The following is a 25,955-nucleotide window of genomic DNA, read 5'->3' as shown; positions in this document are numbered from 1 at the left end:
CCCCCCCCTAAGCCTGTTTTAGGGAATCTTCATTTATAACAAATGCCTTTAAATTCTAAAGAAGTGTAGTAGGCTAAAGTCTTACCTATTTGTTAGGTTCTACCATTTTATTAAGTATTTTATTGATAAAATCTTAGTGAGGAAAGTCCTACAAAATAGGTAATCCATTCTACTCCAACAAGATTTCTTTAGATAAATGCTTCTGTCAAAAGAGCTATCCAATAGAGAATACATCAGCCTAATTACAATTTATATATAAGTAAGTATATTTGCTATTATATAAAAGCATTTACAGTTATTATGTATGGCTTTTACTTATTTACTACTTCAGAAATAATAAAATAATAATAATAATAAAACCACAATTAGAGAATTAAAAATTAGCTTAATTAAGAGAAAAAAAATATATTCAAGATAAAAAAGCAAATAAATAAATAAAACAAACAAACAAAACTAATCAATAAATAAATTAAAATAGTTTCATTGTTTTAATTTCATTTCTATATTAAAATATCACAATTAAAAAAATAAACTGTTTTTACCCAAGGATTAGTGTCAAATTTGAGAGATTAGTGCACTTTGCTAAAGCTGGAAATAAGCCAGATGAACCTATTACTCCTATTTCATATCAACTTTTTAAATTAAAAAAATATATATTTAGTTATATATTTGCTAGTTAGTTAGAAGGAAAAAAGAAGAAAAAATAATGAATAATAAAAGCGAATTAATGATCAATTCAAACAACAATGAAAATTAAATATAATTTAAATATGTAAAAAATATATCTATTAGAATATCAACATGAAAAATAATATGATAAATACAGTTGTAAAAAATAAGATTAATAATAATAAATTAAATTTACGAAAGATCAAGATGAAGAAGTGAAATAGGCTCAAGCTCAGAGTTTAAAAACTTTTTAAAATAAATTAATAAAATATTGATTAAAAATAAATAATAATTACACGTTATAGACTGTAGAAATATTTATTTTATAATATCATTATATTTTATTTTTTCAAGAAAATTTAATCGTAATTTTATTAATTCATGCAAATTTAATTAATTTTTAATATTTAAAAAAATTTTTTTAGTTTTATATTGAGTTTATTTTATTAAAAGAACAAATAAATATTAGATATTTAAATCAAATATCAATTTACAAAATTTCCTTTTAGAACTAATAAAATCAAAGTGTTAAATAGTTAGTTGGGGAGATTGCATTTATTATTGTGTAAAGGATGGAATTTTCCTAGAGTTATTATAGCAAACTCCCTTAATTCAAAAATTTATATTTATATGTTAAGGCACCCCACTTATTTATAATAAAAAAATTTAAAGAAAGATAAATATTTAGATTTACTCACATTCATCACATTAAGTAGCAATAGATCAATTTTATACCTATATTTAGATAGATAGATAGATAGATAGATAGATAGATAGATAGATAGATAGATAGATAGATAGATAGATAGATAGATAGATAGATAGATATTAGTTATATAGATAGATAATTATATAGATAGATAGTTATATAGATAGATAGTAAGATATATAGATAGTTAAAGAGATAGTTAGATAGATAGATAGTTATATAGATATATAGTTAGATAGATAGATAGATGGTTATATAGATAGATAGTTATAAGTTATAGTTAAAGAATATTTAAAAATTATTACAGTTTTTTGGACCAAAGTTAATCTTTTTCTTTTTATTGCAGTGCAATTTCATTATTCTATTTAATTTATCTTTATTTTTCTTTGATATTTTAAATAAAAAAAGATACACTCTTTTCTTTCTGTAGAATCTAATAAATAATAATATAAAATTCAGTAATTTATATTAAATAATAAAAGAAATTTACTGATCCTTATTCAAATAATTGTTCATCATTTTAAAAGTCGTTTGCATCCCTCATTACTTGTTTAGACTAATTAAAATTTGTCTAAATTAATTAATACAAAAATAGTTTTCATCTAAATTAATTATCAATTATTTTTTTTTCGTATAATGTGTTTCAAATTTCATTATAAGAAAAAAATTATGTAATACAATGAAAATTTCTTTAATAATCTCAAAGATATTAATTTCTAATAATTAAATTCATTAGTTAAGTTATACAAAATTTAAAATGCATTTAAATCTTTTTTAAATAAAAAAACTTTTACTTTTTTCTTACCTAAAAATTGAATAGATTATAAAAAAATAAAATTCTGTGATTTAATTAAAACTTATTCAAATAATTTTTCATTATTTTTTAAAGGTTATTTGCATGCCCATTACTTCTTTAGACTAATTCAAATTTATCTAAATTTAATTAATACTAAAAATAGTTTTCATCTAAATTAATTATCAATTATTATTTTTTCATAAAATTTCTTTCAAATTTGATTAATAGAAAAAAATTATGTAATAGAATATAACTTCCTTTCATAACCTTAAAGATGTAAATCTTTCTTTTCATATTTATTAAGTTTTATTATTTTTTGAATATAAAAGTTATTAAACTCTGACCTACCATCACACAAAAAGCTTCATATTAGCTTAGAGTAATAATTTTTTATTTTATATTTTAATTTAATTCAAAAAAAAGCATGCAAAGTTAAATCGTTTTTACTTATTTTTTATTAATTTTAAAAGGAAAAATGAAATTTGTGCAGAATAGGGAGAATTAAACTTGGATTTTTGTTTATCTAAGTGCACTAATCTCTCAACTCTGATACTGAATCTCCAGTAAAATTTATTTATTTTTTTTTGTTTATGTTTAACAAACTTTTTTGATTTTGGAATAGAAAACATAAATGAATTAAAAAGTAGAAATAAATGTGTTCCCAATTTATTAATGGGTTGATTGATTGTTTCAAATACATTCATTTTTATTTATTAATTATTTGATTTATATTCTTTAATTTATTTTTTCCTTTGGCTTTCATTTTAGTTATTAAATTATTTTTATTTTTTCTGCCAACTATTTCAAATTAGCTCATGACTTTCTTCTAAATATTAAAAGAAGCAAAAATATTGGTGCAGAAGGCACATAATTCTTGGGTTATGGTTAACTAAGTGCATAAATCTCTCAAATTTAGATCTCAACCTTCGGTAAAAAAATAAATAATTTTAATTGCATTTATTAGTATTATGTTTACTTTTATTGTAAAAAAGTACTTAATAAACTAATAAATTATTATGAAAACAAGCAAACCATTATAATTTACTTTTTTCTATTTTGATTTTGACAATAAACTTTTATTTTTCATTCATTTGTTAATTTTTTAAACCTAAAATTTATATTTTAGCAACAAATATTTATTTATATTTTTCTTCTTTTTTACATAATTATCCTAATTTTTTTATGTCATCTTATATATTTTTTCTAAATCTCACAAGAGCAAATTAAATTGGTATATAAGGTGCAACAAATTTGAGTCATTGTTTAGCTCAGTGTAGTAAAATATCAAATTTGAATCTCAACCTCCGGTAAAAAATAGTTTATTTGATTTATAACATTTTTTAAATAAATTTTATTGTGAAAAATTAAATAATATAAATATGAAATTAATTCAATAAGATAAGATAAAAAGATATCACAACAACATAAATAATAAAAAAAGAGTAAAATTTTGAGTAATTAATTGCTATTTTTCTTTGTAGTCTCATTTTAATTAAATGCTAATTTGTCTCATTTGGTTTATTTATATTTTTAACTTAAAATATTTATTCTACTTAATTATTAAAATTGTTTTATATCTTAATATTTTATATTATCATATCAAATAATATTTCTCTTTATTAAAAGTTACAATTAAATTGGTAATGAAGGGGTTTAAAAATTGGGCTCTTATATATCTCAGTGCTCTAATCTATCAAATTTGACACTCAACCTTCGGTAAAGTTAATTATTTATTTATTTATTTATTTATTTATTTGATTTTCTTTAGATTTTTTTGCAAATGACATTTAAACCAAGTACGTATGTACATAAATAGATTAATTAACAACAAAATAGCAGTATTAGATTTGAATTGTCTTTTTATTTTATTTTGTTTCGTTATTTGTTTTAATTCACTTATTCTTTAATTTTTCTACTTTGAATTTCCAATTTATTTATTTATTTATCAATTTTTATTTTTATTCATTTTTTCTTTATCCTAATTTCTTAATATTTTCATTATAAACTTAAATTTTTTTCTAAATATATTAAGGAGTAATTAAATTAGTTCATAAGGTACATCAAACTTAGGTTCTAGCTTAGCTCAGTGCATCAATCTTTCAACTTTGATTTTAAACCTTAGGTAAAAAAATTATTTGGTATGATTAACAAACACTTTTTGATTGTTTTATATTCGAAAAGCAATAAATTATGAATAAATAAATTTTAACATAACATAAAAATTTTCAATATATTTACATGTTTTCATCAATCAGATAGATATTCATTATGATTAAATGCTTATTTATCTATTTAATTCTAAATTTAAAAAATAAAAAATTTATTTAATTAATTCTCAATATTTCTTTATGAACTTTTTATTTATTAATCTAAAGTTTTTTATATTTACACATAATTATTTTAAAAATTAATAGGAGCAATCAAATTTGCTCATAAAGTGCATCAAGCTTGTTTTGTGGCTTAGCTTAGTGCAATAATCTGACAAAATTGACACTAAATTTACAGTAAAAAAATTTTATTTCATTTAATAAATTATAAAAAGCATTCAAGGAATAAATAAATGTAACTATTATTAGGAAAATATATTAAATAAATTTATTAATCTTTACGGCAATTTTTTCATATTAAAGCTTAAATTTTTATTTCATTTATTAGATTTTTCTGATAATTATTTTTAGAAATATTTACCAAAGGTTTAATATTAGTTCTCATATTTTTATAATTTTTAAAAGAGGCAATGATATTGGAACCTAGGGAGCATAGAATTTAGATAGCTGCTTAGCTAAGTGTACTAATTTTTCAATTTTTACACTCAACCTCCGGTAATAATAATACTTTATCCTTATTAAAAATTTGTGTTACTTTTTAATTTAGAAGCATAATTTATTAATAAATAAATAAATTAATTAATTGATTAAGAAGAAACTTAATTAGTGATAATATCTTTATTTGTATTTATTCCCATTTATTTAATCAATTATTTATTTATTTATTTCAAATTTTAATTTAAATTTTAATTATTAATATTCATTCATTTTTTCTTCTTGGTTTTTATATTTTTTGATCCAACTATATCTTATTAATTAAAGAATATATTAAAATATTAAAAGCGATAATTAAATTAATTAAGAGGTTGCATAAAGCTTGGGTTCTGGTTTAGCTAAATGCACTAATCTCTCAACTTTGATTCTTGATCTTCGGTAAAATAATTATTTTATTTATTAATTTTATGTGAATTTTTATAATCTGTAAATGCTATCAAAAAATAAATTAATCAAATTATATGTATGAAAATATGAAATGTGAATTATTTTTTATTATGTTCATTCACTTAAATTTTTATTTAATTTAAAACTTTAATTATATTTTTTAACTTTTTTTTTCATAGTTTTAAAAATTTCTCCTAACTTTCCTCAAAATAATTAGCTCTCACTAATTTTTATATATTAAAAGTTACAATTACATAGGTGAAGATGGTGCCTCAAGCTTAGGTTATGGATTAGCTTAGTGTATTAATCTTTCGAATTTGACACTTGACATTAGCGGGTAATAATAGTGTCTTTATTTATTTATTTATTTATTTATTTATTTATTTATTTATTTATTTATTTATTTATTTATCATTGCTGAACTTGTTAGTTGGCTTATTATGATAAATTCTTTGTCTTTATTTATATTTTCTACTTATAATTTTTTATTTAGATTAGTTTGTTAGTAATTAATTTTTTTATTTATTTCATCACTAAATTTTATCATATTAACTAACTTTTTATAGATGGAATTAAAGTGATGAATCTGAAGTAAAATAATTAAAAATTAATGTCCTTAAAACCAATAAGTTAGTGAAAAAAATGATTGCTTACTGAAGAAACTAAAAAACTAAATCTTAAAACTCATTATGATTTATATATAATGTACAGAAAAATTTTGAAATAAAAATTAATAATTAACATGTCAGTTATGTTTTATATATATTAGTTTGTAAGTCAAAATATTTTTGAAAAATTTTAATTATTTTATTCAGGTTTTTTAATAGTATAAAAATACAAATATTGAAATAGTTTTTTTAATTAAACAATGCTCTATCTATTTTTGTTTTTTATATTTGAAGATTACAATAATAAAATGATTTAAAGTTTTTATATTTTCTTTTGTAGTATTATTATATTTTACTATTTTAAAATGAACTAATTACAAACACTAAAAATTATTTTTAAAAGTGGGTTGGACTATACTGAAAATGGAGTTTCATTCTTAGGCTCTGCGTTATAAAATTGCTATCAACTCTAAATTTTAGAAATGGATATGAGGTTAAATTACTTTATTTATTTATTTATTTAAATTTCTACTTAAAAGTTACTTAACAATTTTTAATCAAATTTCTCTTTAAAAAATTATTCTAAAACAATATTTTAATTCATAAATTAAAAAATGTATTTAAATAGCTATAATGAAATCAAAGATTTAACTGGATTATGCATTGGACTATAAAATTGTTCTAATATTTTTCATTTAGAAATTGATCTTAAGTAAATTAATTTACAATTAATTAATTGTTTTTAAGTTATTTTTGTTACTAAATAATAAAGCGATACATAAATAGGGTAGTAGGCAGGATAAAGTTTAGGATCTTTAATAACTAAATTATTAAATCTTTAAAAGTTATCTCTTATACTTGAGTATAAATTATTTTATTTTATAAAATTTTAAATTTAATTATTTTAAGTTAATTAATTCTTGTTTACTTACTAAATTAAAACTTATCATTTTCTTCTAATAAAAAAGGCGAAATTAAATTGGAAATGATGGCTTATCTAATTTAGCATAAAGTATTAGCTAATGCAATAATCTTTCTTATTTATATCTTCATTTGAGGTAAATAACTTTATTTATGTAAAAACATATTTTATTAATTTGAAGAAATGAAATCAATTTAATTCTTATTGAACGAAATTTGTCCTTAAGTCATTATTTTTCTTAATTTTATTTATTTATTTTTTTAATAAAAACACTTTTGCGTTTTAAATTATTTCTTCAAACAACATTTTGTTTGTTTTGAATTTATTTATGAATAAGTTTTTTATTATTTTAAATATAACAAAAGCAACAACAATATTGGATCTTTAGGGACAATAGCTTTAGGTTAGAATATTTCAAAATGCAAAAATCTGAATGATTTACATCTATTTCTCTCGTAACTAATTAATTACATGATTTAGCTTTTACTGCAAATTTATGAAGTTAATTTTATTCTATAAATATTTTAATTTATTAATATTATTTTAAAGAGACAATATGGTTAATATGACAGACATATTTTAGCAAGTCTATGCTCGACTTTGGTTAAATGATCTGCTCTAGAAAATTTACATCTTAATTTAAAAAAGTATTTTTCATTTTCATTTTATTATATTTTAAAGCTAAATTATTTTTGATCAATTTTTTCTTCTTTAAAAATAAATAGTTGGGATAAATAGTATGTCAGTTAGTTAAATAATTAGGATGGAACTTTTAAATTATAAAAAACAACTAAACTGAGAAAGTTTATTTTTAATATGGCAGACAGACAGACTTAGCAAATCTGTGCTCGACTTTGGTTGAAGCATCTGCTCTAGAAAATTTACATCTTAATTTAAAAAAGTATTTTTCATTTTCATTTTATTATTTTATAAAGCTAAATTATTTTTGATCAATTTTTTCTTCTTTAAAAATAAATAGTATGTTAGTAAAATAATTAGAATGGAACTTTTAAATTATAAAAAACAATTAAACTGAGAGAGTTTTCTTTTGACTTAAAGTAAAATCAGAATTTTTAAATAATTAATATAAAGTTAATTTAATTTTAATATTTTTCTTAAAAAAATTCATTTATTTTGTTGCTTGCTAATTTTAGATTACTTTAAAAACAAACAAAATTTTAATTTATTTTATCTTTATTTCTTTTTATACTCATATAACTAAATTTATTTTACACTTTTCAATTAATTTTTTTATTATTAATTCATAGCCTTTCATTAGTTTTGTATAAATCCATTTTATTTATTATTTCTAAAATAAGTAATTAAGTATATAGCAAAAAGTTTATCTCAAGCCTTGGTCACTTTTTAAATAATCTTAGCTGTCTTTCTAATCTATCTTTTATTTTTGAGTAGCAAACAAACATTTTACATTTTTTACAATAATCAAATATTTTTTTATTTCTTTTAATAAATTTTTATATAGAAAATCTTTTTTTTTAATTTTAGTTAAACAAATAATTTTTATTAATAATAAATAAATAAAAATTTAGTCTGAATAAGCATAATCCTGACAATAATTTCTTCATCAATGATTATATTATATTCTGCTTTTGGAATTAAATTTATTGGAATTAACTAAGATTTAAGTCTTAAAGCTTAGGTATAAAATGAATAATTTTTAAAAAAATTTATTTTAAGTTTGATTTTCTTTCTTATATTTATTTTTAAATTCTGTTTATCAATAAGATTTAAAATGAAATATTTATTTATTTAAAGCAATAGTTTGATATAATAACAAGGTTTTACCACCTTGGCATTGAGTATATAGAAACGCGCCAGTCTTAAAAAATTATAACTCCTTCTCAAGTAAATATTTTTTGTTTATTTAATTTTTCAAATTGATTGAATGATTGAAAATTGAAAATTAAAAGTAAAATTAAAAAAAAGTGACAATAATATTGACAATTAAATTTTATCAATTTTAAGTTCAACCTGGATAAAATTAATTTAGTTTGAGATTTTGTTACTTGATTTTAAGTAGATATTTATATTTAAAATAAATTAACTCATTTATTTACCAATTAATGTTATTAATATTTTTATAATTTTGTGATGCAATTATGCATTTTGATTATATTTACTTTTCACAATTTTAAATATTTTTATTGTAGTAATAATAAAATTTCTGATATTGGTTTTGGTAGATTTTGCATTAAATTTGACTCAAATTGCTAATCTGAAGAACTTGCAACTTAAAATTTAGTAAAACATAAAATTTTATTTAAATATTTAAAGATTCTCTTTTTTTTATTTCGCTTTTATTCTAAATTATTTATTTTCTATACTTGAAATAGAAATAATAATATTTAATATGATTATTTTCTTAGTCTTATTTCTATTTTAAGACAATGCAAAAATCTGCATATATACCCTAAAATTACCTTTGTTGTAATATTTTATTTATTTATATTTTTTTTACATATTTTTTTAAACCTCAAAAAATGATTCTTAAGATTGGGAGTGGTGTATCTGAAAATTTATGAGGATTTACAGTATATATAAATATTTCAAATATTATAATAGCTTAAATCATTAAAAATATTAAAAATGTTATAACAACCTGAAAGATTATTGAAAATTAGTAAAATTAAAAAAATGGCATATGCATGATATATAATTAAAAAATTTTAATTTTGTTTACTAATAAGCTTAAAAACTCAAAAAGCATAAAATTATATTTTTCTTATTGAACTTTATTTTTCATTGAAGTTATCGATATTGTTTTACTTACATTTTAAAAAAATGAATTAAGTATATTAAATGAGATATTATAATGGTATTTATGTGTGAATAGAATATTAACATTTTTTAACTATTTTATTTTCGAGTAATTAAGATTTGCATTTGAAAATAATATAAAGATTTAATTAAATTAAATAAATATTTAAGTTTACAACAAATAATAATTTAAAAGCATTACATATGTTATGTAAGTAAGTATGTAAATAAGAAAGTATAAATTAAATTAATTAATTTCCACTCAACATAAAATGAATGTCTAGTTACTTATTTTATTTACATCAAATGTATTTTTTTTAATTTTTAGATATAAATTTTTAGAATTTAATACATTTTATTTATTTTGAACAATTAGTAAATATATTTAATTATGTAATTCAAATAGATTTTAGTATAATTAATTGTTTTTCTAGAATATTATCCATTTAATATTAATATGTTTAGTTTTTTTCTATTTAGTTAGTTATCAATTTATTTAATTTTTTTACAAAAATTCTTATTTATATTAAGAAGAATTGAAATAATTTTATTTTATTTAAAAATTAATATATTCTACTATAAGTTAGATAGAGGATTTTCTCATAATATTGCTTATAAAGTTTAAAATAAACATTATTATAGAAAAGATAAATAAAATATAAAAGATTTTGTTTAATTTTACATGCAATATGAAAAAATAAGTGTATTTTGTGAGCAATAATAATAGGTTAAGCAAAATAAATCCCTTTTAAACAATAATAAAAGACAACTAATATTAACCAACTTTATAATAGAGTACCGAGTTTTTAAGCAAAAATAAATATTACAAATTTCTTTAATTTAGTTACAATCACAAATAGTAAACATTTTTATTAAGGTTTAATTTTTTTAGATAGATCGGAAAAATTAAATTGAGTCTAGAGTAAAAATTAAATTTAGACAACAATTAATTTCTTGTTACTTGCTTAAATCTAAATATAGCAAATCACTTATCTATTTTTATCTTAAATTAAATTATCACTATTTAACATAAACAATAAAAGTATCGTCTTAATAGAAAGTTTTTTAAAAGTTCTTTTGCAAATAGAAAATCTAACTAAGTAATTAACATCAGAAAACATAGGTCTTCAAATTGATATATTTTTTTTAATATAAGTTTAAAAGTAGATTAATATCTTGTTGTTTTATTAAAATGATATTTTTAGTAAGATAAATTTATTTTTAATCATATTATTTATTCTACCTTTTTGAGGTAAATTAAATTAAATTATTTAGTTTTTTAATACTAGGTTTATTTATGTAATGCTTTTTTTAATTTCAATTATTAAATCAAACTAAATTCATACTTATTTCCTTAATTAATTTAATACAAACTTGAAATTATTTTAAATGAAAGAATCAAAATGAAAATGTATTTTTTTTAATATAAGTTAAAAAGTAGATTAATATGTTGTTTAATTATTAAAATGATATTTTTAGCCAGATAAATGTTATTTTTAATCTTATTATTTATACTATCTTTTTGTATTAAATTTTATTAAATTATTTACTTTTTTAATAGCAAACTAATGCAATGCTTTTTGAAATTTAAATTATTAAAAATTAATTAATTTAATACCAACTTGAAATTATTTAAATGAAAGAATCAAAATGAAAATATATTTTTTTTAATATAAGTTAAAAAGTAGATTAATATGCTGTTTAATTATTAAAATGAAATTGTTAACCAGATAAATGTTATTTTTAATCTTATTATTTATACTATCTTTTTGTATTAAATTTTATTAAATTATTTACTTTTTTAATAGCAAACTAATATAATGCTTTTTGAAATTAAAATTATTAAATCAAACTAAATTCTTATTTATTTCCTTAATTAATTAATTTAATACCAACTTGAAATTATTTTAAATGAAAGAATCAAAATGAAAATATATTTTTTTTAATATAAGTTAAAAAGTAGATTAGTATGTTGTTTAATTATTAAAATGATATTTTTAACCAGATAAATGTTATTTTTAATCTTTTTATTTATACTATCTTTTTGTAGTAAATTTTATTAAATTATTTACTTTTTTAATAGCAAGCTAATATAATGGAATGCTTTTTGAAATTTAAATTATTAAATCAAACTAAATTCTTATTTATTTACTTAATTAATTAATTTAATACCAATTAAAACTAGTTTAAATGAAAGCTTCAAAATGAAAAAAGGTTTTGAAGTTTAATGTATTTTTTTTAATACAAGTTAAAAAGTAGATTAATATACTGTTTAATTATTAAAATGATATTTTTAGCCAGGTAAATGTTATATTTAATCACATTTTTTATACTATCTTTTTATAGTAAATTATATTTTTTACTTTTTTAATAGCAAGATAATATAATGCTTTTTGAAATTAAAATTATTAAATCTAACTAAATTCATACTTACATTACTTCATTAATTAATTACCAACTTGAAATTAGTTTAAATGAAAACTTAATAATGATTTACTTTTATTTGATTTTTTGAAAAGGATTTAGAATAAATTAAGCATAGTAACTATTGATTAATAAAATTAGCAAATATCGAAATAATTACTGATAAATTATGTCTAAGTGAATTAAATAAAGATAATTGTAGCTAATAAATTCTTATTCACTAAATATCTTGAAATTAATTAATTTCATAGATTTGCTTAACTTTTAATTGAGTTTTTAAAATGATTAGTTAATTAAAATATCTTCAATTTAGAAAGAGAGTAAATTTTAAAGAGTAATTAACATAAAATTGGCAAAAAGTGATCAAATAACTATTGATAAAATTACATCAAAACATTTACATAAAATAGAATCATTTATATAGTAATTCATATTAATTAAGAAATCTCTTTGTATAATTGGTTTTAAATTTCAAGACTTTTACAAGGAAAAATATAATTAATTAAATAAATAAATAATTAAATAGACTAACAAAAACTGCTAAAAATATGAAAATTCTTGTTTTATTTGCTGCAATTATTTTACTTGCTAATTGCTAAAAAGTAGAATTGTGCCCAGAGTATGAAAAAGCCTTCAAATGCTCAAGTGTCCCTCAAGAAGTTTGTGGTATCAAAACTATTAATGGACAACAAGTCAAAGAAACTTTTGTTAACAGTTGCTAAGCTTGCTCTCTAGGAAAGGTTGAATTCACAGTTGAAGGTAAGTGTGATGAATATCTTGAAGAAGCTTAATTCTGCTCTCCTACTGACTTCAAAATTGAAGAATGTGCTGAATAAGACTAACCTCAATGTGCTTGGTTTAATGAAGAAGTTAAATGCTTGGTCTATCCTTGTGCTATCAACTCCAAAAACAGGTGCAGCGGCTGCTAAGTAAAGAACGTTTTATTTACCACAGAAGGTAAATGCCCTAAATCAATTTGATTTTAACTGTTGATGAAAATTGGATAAAAAAGAGTCTTTAAGTAAAAATAAATTATATAAAAATATAAACACAGCAAACGTATTTACATACATGAATTTTATATGTCTTATAATTAATTCTTTTTTATCATCAAAAATATTTACTAAAAAACATTTTTAATTTTGTTTTACTACAATTAAACTCTCTTTCTTAAATACGTATAAAAACTGTTATCATCTTCTCACTCAAAATATGTTAAACTATATATATTTTTATAGAATTGAAAGTTAACATATTGTAATTAATACTCACTTTGTCAACTAAAATCATATTAAAGATATTTTATTACATAAAATTTAAACTTTATAAAATCATTAAAAAATATCTAATATATTAAAGCTGAAATTTATGAAACTTTAAATCAATTATTTTTTAATTTATAGTTCAAGTTTACTATTAATAATTCTTCTTGTTTTATTTTAAAATATGATATTTACCTATTTAGCTTCGGATATTAGAATTTAATTCCTTTATGAGCTATAAACAAATACATTAACATTATTTTGTTTAACTACCATAAAACCTTCATTCTTAAATACACATAAAAATTATTATCTTCTTCATACTATAGACTAAATATTTTACTCTATATATTAAAAAGTTATTTAAGCAGGTGTTAAATACTTAAATAAAATGAGTTGTATAAAAAAAACTAATTTGATTAGAGAATAATTAGAGATATAATAAATATTCAAATAATTTATTACACAGCTAAAACAGAAAAATCTACTTATAAACATTATTTTTATAAAATTTAATTAATTAATTTATTACTAGAATATATTCAAATATGATTAACTAACGAACTAACGGCCATCTCTAATTCCTACAATATATATTTTTAATTATATGCTTTAGATATAAATATTAAGATTAAATAATGAATTTTAAATTAATTTTTCTGTGATATCTCTTGATAAAACAAAATTAATAATTTAATATTTGAAATTAATTAAATATTATATTTATTTGTTCTTATTATCCATTTATAATTAAATTTCATAAATTGCTATTCAATATTTTTGAAAAAAATAAATGATATAATAGATTAAATAATACGAAGAATTAGATGAAGTATTATTAATTTTTTTATTAATATAAAAATTAAATATGTAAAACTAAAATTTTTTTAAAAGAGAGAGAGAAACACTATAGAGGCTTCTATTTTGTTAAATAAAAAATGTAGAACATTAGTACTTATTAATTGAAAAGTAAGTTTTTTTTTGATGAAATTTCTCATTTAAAAAAAAATATTTTTAATTTTATTTATTTTACATTAACATTGTTAAATAAATGCTATTTATTTCAAAAATCTAATTTACTAATACGAAGAGATAAAGTAAATGCCATTTATTTTTATTTTTAATTTATATTTATTTAATAAGCTTTGCTAAGAGAAAATGTGATATTAAATGAAAATCTCAAAGTTAAAAAAATGAATCAAATTAATTTCCACAATGATAAAAATTAACAAAATTAAATCAAATTCCACAATTAAAAAAACTGAACAAAATTATTTTCATTTAATTTAATTTTACTTATTGTTTAAATGAGTTTTTATAACGAAATAATTAACAAACCTCCTTTTTCAAATTAACCTCTTAATTTATTTAAAATTACAAATTAAATATTGAGGGAGGGAGGGAAAGTGAAAAAATATTCAACAAAAATATTCGTTTTTTTGTTTTATAACCATTTGATTTTTAAATATTATAACCTCATGATATAGAGTAGTATAACTCAAAAACTTCATGCAAAAGATTTAATATATTTTACTATGACATAGTTAATTTATCTAAGATCAACTACTTAATTGAAAGAAATTTCGATTGATTAATACATCAATTTTTGATTAATTTTTGCAAATTTGTATGATAAAAATAGATTTTTTATTAATTATATTATAAATATAAGTAAATAAATTCTTTCTCTCTGTCTTATTGTTTGTTTGTTATATTTTTTATACATTTTTAATTTTATTTTATTTTTGATTTTTAATGAAGTAAAATAAAATAATTTTTCTTTCATTTTTTTTCCAAATGCAATTTTGATGAACTTAATAAAGATAACTGAGAGATTTCATTGAATTAATAATCAAAGACAATAAGTAGAAAAAGTAGTATTAGGAAAAAAAATGAGAGTAAAATAAGTAAGATTAAAAGCTAAAAGTTTAATAAATAGAGTAAATATATTTTAAAGTAAAAAAAGAGAACAAATGTGTTGAAGACCATATATAGTTTCAAAGAAATTCCTTTTCTTTAAGCGTAAGAAGAAGTTATAAGAGGGCATATTTCTCAGCATCTTCAAGCATTTAATTATGATGATACTATTTAGCATTTATTAAAGCTGAATTTATTCGTAGATAGATATATTATCTAAAGATATTTAAAAATATTTATATCTTTCTATTTACCAAGAGACGAGCTCACATAACCAAAGGAGTTAGTTAGATTAGAAAGTAGTTAAGGAGGTTTATTCAAAAAAATATCTCCTCATATTAGTGAAGATATAGTCGAAATGTATTAAGAATTTTTTGCTCACAAATACTTCTAAAAATGGATGGTGAATTTAAAAAAGAGTTTTATTAAATAGATTGAGAGATAAAATTTGGTAATCTTATTTAGAAAAGACAACTTCAGGATAACCATCTCGTTTATTTCAATAAAAACTATTAGAAAAGAGAGAGATAAGCAACCAACAAATACAAAATGAATAGAAAGAATCCTTAGAAATAGTTTTTCAAAATGTTAAGCTTCATATCCCAATGATAAAGAAAAAAAATGTAAAGCTGAGCGGATTTATTTGACGAATTGCGATTTGTTTTAGAATGATACAAAGTAATATTTAAGAGAGAAAATTGAATGTTAGCAACAATGCATGCAAAGATTAGAGCTTTTTATCAATTAAAAGTCTTAAAAATAGTAATAAGAACATGAAAACAATTGCAAATATTATTTAATGGTAAAAGAAATATTAAAAATTTAAACGTATTAATAGGAAGGAAAACATTTAAATAATAACACTAAAAAAGGGAATTATTAAATTAATAATACTAACCAAACAAGTTATTTAATTAAAATTACCTTAACTTAGATTTTAAGGCAAAATTTGCTTAATTTAATAATCAAAAATCAAATAAACAAAATTCAATCAAAAATTAGTTCGTATCGTTGAAAACTGATTAAGTTTTTCTTAACTCAGATTCAAAATTGAAAAGTCATTCAATAGCGGAGGAAATAAATTATTAGAAGAAAACCCTAAATGCAAACAATAAATTATGAACCAAGAGGAATTGTTATTTCTCAGCTCAAAATAAATTTAATAGGTAAAGCAATAGAATATCAAATAAATTTATTGTATAATTTTGCTAAAACATTTTAATCTAGAATTCAAATCAAAATTTGATCTAAACGCATTACTATAAAATGAAAGTTAATACACATGAAAATAGAACTTCTATTTAGCAATAAATATGTTGAAACTTAATAAAATGTCAACTATCTAAATTTTAATAATAAGTTGCTTAAAGTATTGTAAGCATTATAACTATAAAAATATAATTAATACTTAAAATTTAAAGATATTATTAGCTTTAATGCCATAATTACTATAAATAGGCTTAGATAGAAGAATAAAATTTTAGGTGGAGATTATCTGTTGCAGTAAATAAAAGGTATTTATTGTGGATCCAGTTTCGTATTAGTTAATAAGTAAAGAAATCAAACGCAAAAGTACAAAAATTTAGAGCTAAGAAAGAATGAAGGAATAATATTAAATTTAAAGAAAATTCGAAAAATTTAAATCATATAATGAATTTCTTACCATCAAAGAAGAGAGCGATGACTCAAGTAAGATAAAGAATATATGATTTTAGAGAGTAAAGTAAATAGTTTTGAAAGAAATTAGACCAATAGTATTATACATGAAAAACTCAACTTATTAACTATTTTCTTATTGTTAAATAAAATGATTCTAAGTCATCAGTACAAACTGATATTAATACGATAAGCGAAAAATTATAAATACTCTTGATTTATTGTAAAGAAAATCCAAGAGTGACAGACATACTTGTTTGTATTTATTTTAATATTTTGAAATTTTAAATTATTGTTAAAGAGTAGGTTTAGATGATTCATATTATTCGAATTAACAATTTTATATTCTACTTTCTTATTTTTTACTTATATATTTGAACACTTTTTTTGTGCTAGGTTTATTTTTTTATTTAGTAAAAAAAATACTAATCCTTTAAAATTATTTTTAAATTTTTATTTAAAAATAAATCTATTTTTAAATATTAGAACCTCCGCCATCGAATAATTCAGTTTAAATATTTCATACAAAAGAGTTAGTATATACATATATTTGATCAGAACATAATTAATTAATCTAAGATCGATTACTTCATTAAAAAAAGATACTTACAAAAAAATTAAGATTAATGAATGAATACATCAATTTTTGACTAGCTTTTGCAATTTTAATGATATAATTAGAAGATTTTGATTGTCTTTTGTATCTATTTTGTATTATTTTTTGATTTTTAATTAAGTAAAATAAATAGTTTTTTTATCGTTTCTATACCAAATATTGGTGAATTAAATAAAGTTAACTGATACAAATCTCAAAGATTTTTTAATAAGATTGAAGACAAACATTATTTATCTAATTAAATTAATAACCAAAAACAATAAGTAGAAAAAGTAGTATAAGTGTAAAATGAGAGTGTGTTAAGTAAAATTAAGAACTCAAAATTTAAATAAAATGAGCAAATGCATTTTAAAGTAAAAAAAGAGCACAAGTGTGTTCAAAATCAAAAAGAATTTCAAAAAAATTCCTTTTCTTAAGCTGTAAGAAGAGGTTATAAGTGGGCATATTCCTCGCCATCTCCAAACATGTAATTATGATGAAATTATTAAGTGTTTATTAAAGCTGAATTTATTTGTTGAAATATTCTCTAAAGATATTTAAAAATATTTAGATCTTCCTTCTTGCCATGGGACAAATTAAACAGAAAAGAGTTAGATTAGGAAGTAGTTAAGGAGGCTAATTCAAAAATAAATATCTCCTCATATCATGGATGATATAGTAGAAAGCTATTAGGAATTATTAGCTCACAAATACCTCTAAAATGGAGGGAGCATTTAAAAAAGAGTTTTGTTAAATAGCTTGAAAGATAAAATTTGGCAATCTTATTAAGAAAAATTGACTTCAAAATAACCATCTAGTTAATTTCAATAAGAACTAGTAGAAAAGAGCAAAATAAGCAGCCAAGAAAAAGCAAAAAATGAATAGAATACTTAGAAATAGTTTTAAGTATCAAAATGTTAAGCTTCATATCTCAATGAAAATGAAAAAAAATTAAAAGCTGAGAGCATTTCTTTGCCTAATTGCTATTCGTTTTAGAATGATTAAAAGGAATATTTAAGAGAGAAAATTGAATGTTAGCAGTAATACATTGAAATATTAGAGCTTGTAGATCAAAATTCACTAAAAGAGTAATAAGACCATGAAAATAATTGTGAATTTTATTCAATAATAAAAGAAAAATTAAACGTCAAAAAGCATTAGTAAAAAGGAAAGCATTTAAATAATTAAACTAACAAAGGAAATTATTAAGCTAAAGTTACCTTAACTTAGATATAAAGACAGAATTTGATTAATTTAATTATCAAAAATCAAATAAACAAATTCAATAGAAAATTAATTCATATCGCTGAAAATTAATTGAGTTTTCCTTAATTCAGATTCAAAATTGAAAAGTAAATCAATAATGGAAGAAATAAATTATTAGAAGAAAAAGCATATCAAACATTCTGCTAGACATAAAAACAAAATTTGATCTAAGCATATTGCTTTTAAATGAAAACTGATTCAAATGAAAAGAGAACTTCAAATTAAACTTCTATTTAGCAATAAATCAATAAATAGGCTGAAACTGAATAAAATATTAGCTATTTAAACTTTGATAATAACTAATTTAAAGTATTATAAGCCTTAAAACTCTAAACAGATATATAATACTTAAAATTTAAAGACAATAGTTAGCTTTAATGTCAAGAATTATATAAATAAGCTTAGAAGAATAAAATTTTAGGTGGAGGTATATGTGGCAGTAAATTAAAACTAAAATCTGTGAAACCAGAAGAATCATATTAACAGATAAAAAAAGAAATCAAAATTAAAAGTACAACAAATTAGAGTTAAGATGATAGAATTAAGGAAGAATAGCGAATTAATAGAAAATTCGAAAGATTTAATTCAAAATATAATAAATATTTTGTCATCAAAGAATATAGTGATGCATAAGATAGCTTAAATGTCTTAGAAACTGATGTAAGAGAGATAATAGAAAAAACACTTTTTAAATTCAGAGAGTAAATAATTTTGCAAGAACTTAGACCAAAAGTCATAGACATTATAAATTTACTTATCAACTATCTTCTTATTATAAAATAAAACGATTCTAAGTCCTCTGTGCAATCTGATATTAATGAGATAAGCGATAAGTTATAAAAACTCATCCTTTATTGTAAAGAAAATAAAGAGAGACATCCGTGTTTAGATTTATTTTAATATTTTGACATTTTAAAGTCTTTGAATGCTTAAAGAGTTGGTTTAGATGAAGCAAATAAGCACGTGGCTACACAAATTATTGAAAAAATATTTGAGGTTGCTAAGTTTGGAGCTGGGTTTGTCAGTATTGCAGGTGCTATCAAAAATTTAACTGAATTTGATTACAATAAACTGAAAGGCTTCATAAATGATATAAGAATCATAGTAGAAAAATTAACTTCTGATACTGTTGAAGGGTCAATTAATTAAGGGTTAGGTGTTTACTCTGATTACAATAGCAGTAATATATCCAACAATATGCTGTCTTTATGGCTAAGAAAGGTTTAATATATGGGAGAGAATCTTTCTGATCAGATTTTAGAAATTATTTTCTATTTGGAAGAGTGTGATAAAATTAAAAATAATGACACTCGATTATTTGTTTACATGCAATTGAATTATTTGCTATCCAAGCAGCTAATAAAGGACAATTTTGAAGGACTACGTTAGAAATTAGAAGAATAGAATAAAATAAAACTTATTATCAATTAATAGAAGTTTTTATAATTGAATGAGTATTCTGATGGAATTATTGATTAGCTCAAAAGTCTAGCTAATTTCATAGCATAGAGTCATTAATTTAGATACATAAAAGCTTAATTACTTCTACATTTTGCTTAAATCTTATCAGTCTAAAACTAAAACGAATTTAAAGACATGATGAATAATATCATCTCAAATTATTTAATCGAGAAATAAAAATCTGTTAAGATTGTGAGCGAATACAATTAAATTATGGCTGAGTTTATTGATAATTAACTTGATAAAACTCAAATTTTGAATCAAATTAGCTAGCAGAAAAAATAAATGACTAAACTTTTAGATGATAAGTCAGATTTCGATAACTTCGCATATGATATTTAAAATGAAAAAGATTTAGACAAACAATTAGCTAAATATTTTGTTTAAATTTGGGAATAAAGTGTCAAGCAAAGATAGAACAATCTTGAAATAACCCATAAAGATGATGTTTTGCTGGAAGCGATTCATTTGTATGTTAATTAATAGATAACATTTTAAGATGGCCATAAATTTTACACAGAAGAATAAGATGCCTAGATAACACTTTAAGATGGCAATAAATTTAACACAGAAGAATAAGATGCATAGATAGCATTTTAAGATGGCAATAAATTTAACACAGAAGAATAAGATGCAGTGAAATAAATTTTTGATAAATTCCTCATTCCTAACTTTGTATTTTCTTAAGAAGAAGCAAATAAAAATGATTAATTAAATTAAAAATCAACATGTAAAATCATATCAATTTTAGCAGAAGGAGGTTCTGGAAAGTCAATGCTCTTAAAAAAAATTGAAGTCGAAATTCTCAGTGATAATTCAAAATATAAAAGTGACAACAGAACTGATTTTATACCATTTATAATTAAATGCAACTCGTTAGATAATGAAAAGCCTTCAATTGAAGACTATTTAGAATCTTTAAACATAAGGAGAAAAGATATTGATAATTTAAAGAAATCTGAGAGAAATAAGCTTATCATGCTTGATGGCTATGATGAATATACAGGTGATTATTTTAAGGTTTACCAAAAGCTAAATCTTAACGAGTGGGTGAATACTCTAGTCATTGTAACTTCTAGATTAGAAAAAATCACTGTTTCTGATGCTAAATTCTACTTTAATTACTACGACAATTAAGGAAACATAGGTCATAGTGATTCATATGCAATCTTCAAACTGGAAAAAATAACTAAACAAGACATTGAAGATTACTTAGAGAAGTATAAAAATTAAAAATAATAAGAAAATTAAACAGATTTTGATTTAGGACAGCTTGAAAAATTTTAAAAAATTATATCTAATAATAATTAACTAACTGAATTGCTAAAGTTGCCAATCAATTTGTATCTTACAACAAGAATGATTTTAGATATTGACCTAAATGACGAAAGAATTTTGAACACTTTCGAGCAAGCTTCAGACTAGATTGTCATTTAAGAGTTATTTTTCTCTTAACAATTCAAAAAATAAGCTCATATATTTGTTCAATAATAAAAATACCTTACATTAAATGACAAACAAAGATAAGCAATAGCAGAAAAAGTAGAATCTTGCTACTTTGAATATTTTTAATCTATCGCTATGCATATGTTTATTTAAAAGGGCTAAAAGTCAAACTTTCTTTCAACAACTAGAGAATAGATTAAATTTTAGCCAAGAAAAGAAGTATCACTTTTCTTCAAAGAAAATAAAATAGATTTTGATGAAATCATTTAAAAATTAGTTAATTATGTCGATTCTAGAGTTATTACGAGAATTTAATTGAAACTTGAAGCAAAAAACACTAAAAATCAGCATAAAGAAAATTAAACTTAAATATATAATTATAAAATTGAAGAAAATTAATAGCAAGAATTCGAGTTTAGACATAAATCTCTTTTTGAATATTTTGCTGCTAGAGCCATGAAGTATGATTTTGACCTACATAAAGAAAATATATTTAAGTTAGATATTTCATAACTGGAACAATTCAACATAAACAAAAGAATCATAATGAGCATTGAATAAAATGCATCAGAACAATAAATTCTTTTAAAACTTTATAAACTTATGAAATCTGATATTAAATCATAGTTTTTCTACTAAACATACAGCTTAGAAGATATATCTAAAACAAATAGATATATTTAATACCTAAAGAAATCAAAAATTTCTAAAAACACTGAAAAGAGCAAAATAGACATTGGAGCTTCTAATTTATTGTCAGCTCTGTTTCTTTCTAATTTTTTATATCCAAATTTGATTTTAAAGAATTGTTCATTTTCCTTAGCATACATTAATTCTCAATTATAAAAGCTAGCTGAGTTTGAGGAGTGCAATCTAAGCGATTCTTTAATTGAAAATCAAGACTTAGAAAAATATGAAAGTTCAAACATGAAGAATGCAATTTTAAATGGTTTCTAAAAAATAATGGACTCAAAAAACAGTTATTAATTTTATAAAGTAATAATATAAAAAAATCATCTCGTATCAATAAATTAGAGTGGTTTTATTAATAAATTTGAGATAAGCGAAAATAATTTCAAATTATTATTGTCAAAGCAGATTACAAATATCCCATTGAAAAATATTTATTACGAAAGCACAAAAAGTATTTTTGTTACTCATTCAAGAAAGTCTCTGTTTGAGATAAATTCCATAACTTTTGATATAATTTCCTCTTTCAAATTTGTATCAGATATATCTAGTTTATCAATTAATAAATCATAATATTTGGTTAATTTAATTAACAATTAAATATTTTAAGGGGATTTTTAAAAAGGATTCACGCTTTTAAACTAAATTCAAGCTGAATCGTTTATTTCCTTAAAGGATATAATAATCACTTATAAAAACAAAGAAATCAATATTTATAATTAACAAAATCTTTAAATTATAAAGAATATTAAATATTTTCCACATGATATTGCAGTATCTTCAATTTCTAATGATGAAAAGTATCTGGCAGTTAAATCATAAAATAAAGATTGCATAATTTTCAATTTACAAAATTAATTTGATATTATAAAAACTATCTAAAATAAAGATGATATAATCTCAGTTGCTTTTTCTAGTGATGGCAAATAATTGGCTATATTATCAGAGTATTATTGCACTTTATGGAATGTGAATGAGGGATTTTCATTCTTGTAGTAATAGGAATTAAAAAGTTTAAACAGATAATCAGTGACTTTTTCTATTGATGGAAGATATGTAATAGCTTGTTTTTATAGTGGTTGCATAATCTATGATACATAATAAAAGTTATAAAAGGTAATTGAGATCCAAGTACATACTTCATATATTAATTAAATTGCCGTTTCTTCCAATAATTAATATATTGCATCTTGCTCTGATGATACTTGCAATATTTGGAGTATTCAAAATGGTTTATGGCAAGTAAATTAAATTAAAGGACATAATAAAAACATATATGAAGTAACTTTTTCGGGAGATAGTAAATATTTAGCAACAACTTCATAATATACATGCTAAATTTGGAATATTGAAAAAGATTTCTTGCTGCATCACACACTTGAAGGAAATGATAATAATATTTCCTCAGTTGTATTTTCTGCAGATAGCAAATATCTAGCTACAGTTAACTCTGACTGTCTTTGTATAATTTGGGATGTAGATAAAAGATTTTAGCTTCTTCATTCAATTAATGCACATGATTAAAAAAAAATTAACTCAATTGCTTTTTCTTTTGATGGTAAGTAAATTGCAACATGTTCTAGGGATGATAACACTTTCAAAGTATGGAATATCTAAGATGGAATCAAATTAATAAAAACTATTTAGAGTTAATATATATCTTTAGTGGCTTTTTCTCCAAATGGCAAATATTTAGCAACTGGCAAAAGTGGTAATATTAATATCTGGAATGTTGAAAAAGGATATGAATTTTTAGATACAATTTAAGCACACTCGGATAATGTTGGCTTTATTGTATTTTCTGCAAATAGTAAATACCTTGTATCATGTCCAAAAGTTATCAATGAAAATGAATGCAAGATTTGGAATGTAGATAAGGGATTTTAACTTGTTAAAAAGATAATGATTCAATCTCTACCTGGAGTTAGTACAATGTAAGCTGCTTTTAGCCAAGATTCAAAGTAGCTTGTAATAGGTAATAAAATTTGTTTCATAATTTTGAATTTAGAAAAAGGATATGAGAGCATATAGACAGAAGTAAAAAATATTCGCAAGAATCCCTCTTTTGCTTTTTCCTCAAATTTCGTAATTAATGATAGTTATTTTTGCGAATCATGGAGTATAGAAAGAGGATTTGAGCTTATAAATATAATTTAAACCTATAGAAATGATATGTAAAATCCTAATTTCTCTTCAGATGGTAATTATCTAGTAACTACGAATTGGTTTTAGAATGATTTAAGACTCTGGAGTGTAGAAAAAGGATTTAAGTTAATAGATAAAATTGAAGTAGGATAATACATTGAAAAGATTGCTATTTCCCCAGATAGCATGTTTCTTGCTACATTAATAGGCTAAGATATAAAAATATGGAACATTTAAAACTAATTTTAACTTATTACTACAATTCCACTTTCACTACTTTCACTGAAAATGGATTATGTTTTCTTGTTATTTAATTTATTACTAAATGAAAAATATCTAGCCTTTTCATTCATGAAAATATGTTAAATATTTGATGCAAAGGAAAATTTTAAGCTAATACATACTATTGAAATTGAAAATGAAAATGAATTGGAAGATAATTTAACATCAGTGACTATTTCTTCAGATGGCAAGTACCTTGCAACTAGTCGTGGTAACTGTACTTGCGAAATCTGGAGTATAAAAGAAAAATTTAATCTCGTAAAAATGATAAAAGGTAATGATATGAATTCTGTTATTTTTTCTGCAGATTGCAAATATCTTGCTATTTATTCGTCAGGTAGTCCATATAGAAAAGGTCTATAAAACAATTTTTGTGAAATTCGGAATGCAGAAAATGAATTTTCACTCATAACAAGATTAAATTTTTCTTTTATAATTACTTAAGTAGCATTTTTTTCAGATAACAAGTATCTAGCAGTAAATATTGAAGATGAAACTTGTAAAATCTATAATTTACAAAAAGAGTTTGAAATAATGAATTTAAATGAATTTGAGGATAGTGAAATTAAATAAACTGCTGCTTCTTAGCTTGATAGTTAATTAAGTAACAGTCTTTTAGATAAATTAGTTAAACATAATAAAATTTTCTAATAAATTTATGAACTATGATTATAAATTCAAAAATAAAAAATTGATTTAGATAATTTAAAATGAAAAAATTATATTTTGTTACCTTTTTTTATCTACTTTATATCCCTTTTAAGTAAAATATTTATTTTTATGTAAATTTTTTAATTCTTTTATGTAATGTAACATCAATCAAATGAATTTTTTTTAAAATAGCTAAATTTTAAATAATAAATAATTTAAAAAAACAAACAAACAGTTTCTTTCTTTCTTACTTTTTTGAAATCTATCTTGTTATTTTTTATCAATTTTTGAAATCTTATTTTTTTACCTCTAGTCAAAACCTAATTTACTAACTAACTAACCTTTAATAAATAAAAAAAATCTGTCTCTTAGTAAAAATTTAGTTTTTAAATTTTTTAATCTAAGCCACAATTAATTAATTAATGAAGGATAAGACATGAACAAAAAAATAATTATTATAGAATAGTAT

General features: G+C 20.5%; 7 protein-coding genes across 7 annotated transcripts in view; 6 read left to right on the top strand and 1 right to left on the bottom strand. All coding sequences in view use genetic code 6, as the record gives it.

Annotated features, from left to right (window-relative positions):
* The window catches only part of TTHERM_01351090 (hypothetical protein), a gene marked incomplete at both ends in the record, with an annotated part of 3,515 nt that extends 3,482 nt beyond the window's left edge, over positions 1–33 (bottom strand). Inside the window, one exon of the mRNA XM_001020457.3 lies at positions 1–33. This exon is cut by the window's left edge and continues 198 nt beyond it. Within this exon, the coding sequence (XP_001020457.3) occupies positions 1–33 (33 nt within the window).
* A 3,943-nt stretch (positions 34–3,976) lies between these two features.
* TTHERM_01351080 (transmembrane protein, putative) lies at positions 3,977–6,040 on the top strand (the record flags this gene model as incomplete). The annotated part of the gene is made up of 6 exons (XM_001020456.2): positions 3,977–4,296; positions 4,589–4,678; positions 4,907–4,996; positions 5,285–5,374; positions 5,628–5,720; positions 5,950–6,040. 6 exons carry the CDS (start codon positions 3,977–3,979, stop codon positions 6,038–6,040), a joined length of 774 nt encoding a protein of 257 aa, XP_001020456.2.
* A 6,623-nt stretch (positions 6,041–12,663) lies between these two features.
* On the top strand, positions 12,664–13,095 carry TTHERM_01351060 (kazal-type proteinase inhibitor 1; the record flags this gene model as incomplete). The annotated part of the gene is made up of 1 exon (XM_001020454.1): positions 12,664–13,095. The coding sequence occupies one exon, from the start codon at positions 12,664–12,666 to the stop codon at positions 13,093–13,095; it is 432 nt and encodes a 143-aa protein (XP_001020454.1).
* Positions 13,096–15,269: 2,174 nt separating this feature from the next.
* Positions 15,270–15,847, top strand: TTHERM_01351050 (hypothetical protein; the record flags this gene model as incomplete). Its single annotated transcript, XM_001020453.2, has 2 exons — positions 15,270–15,284; positions 15,335–15,847. 2 exons carry the CDS (start codon positions 15,270–15,272, stop codon positions 15,845–15,847), a joined length of 528 nt encoding a protein of 175 aa, XP_001020453.2.
* Positions 15,848–15,962: 115 nt separating this feature from the next.
* TTHERM_001351043 (hypothetical protein) lies at positions 15,963–16,316 on the top strand (the record flags this gene model as incomplete). The annotated part of the gene is made up of 1 exon (XM_012798690.1): positions 15,963–16,316. The coding sequence occupies one exon, from the start codon at positions 15,963–15,965 to the stop codon at positions 16,314–16,316; it is 354 nt and encodes a 117-aa protein (XP_012654144.1).
* Positions 16,317–16,607: 291 nt separating this feature from the next.
* TTHERM_001351036 (hypothetical protein) lies at positions 16,608–17,003 on the top strand (the record flags this gene model as incomplete). Its single annotated transcript, XM_012798689.1, has 1 exon — positions 16,608–17,003. The coding sequence occupies one exon, from the start codon at positions 16,608–16,610 to the stop codon at positions 17,001–17,003; it is 396 nt and encodes a 131-aa protein (XP_012654143.1).
* An 851-nt stretch (positions 17,004–17,854) lies between these two features.
* On the top strand, positions 17,855–25,504 carry TTHERM_01351030 (WD domain, G-beta repeat protein; the record flags this gene model as incomplete). Its single annotated transcript, XM_001020451.2, has 2 exons — positions 17,855–18,032; positions 18,117–25,504. The coding sequence occupies 2 exons, from the start codon at positions 17,855–17,857 to the stop codon at positions 25,502–25,504; spliced, it is 7,566 nt and encodes a 2,521-aa protein (XP_001020451.2).
* Between the last annotated feature and the right edge of the window lie 451 nt (positions 25,505–25,955).

This window comes from Tetrahymena thermophila, assembly GCF_000189635.1.
Source record: "Tetrahymena thermophila SB210 genomic scaffold scf_8254567, whole genome shotgun sequence".
NCBI lineage: Eukaryota > Ciliophora > Oligohymenophorea > Hymenostomatida > Tetrahymenidae > Tetrahymena > Tetrahymena thermophila.
The sequence above is the reverse complement of the archived record's forward strand: the minus strand, read 5'-3'. Positions and strand labels throughout refer to the sequence as shown.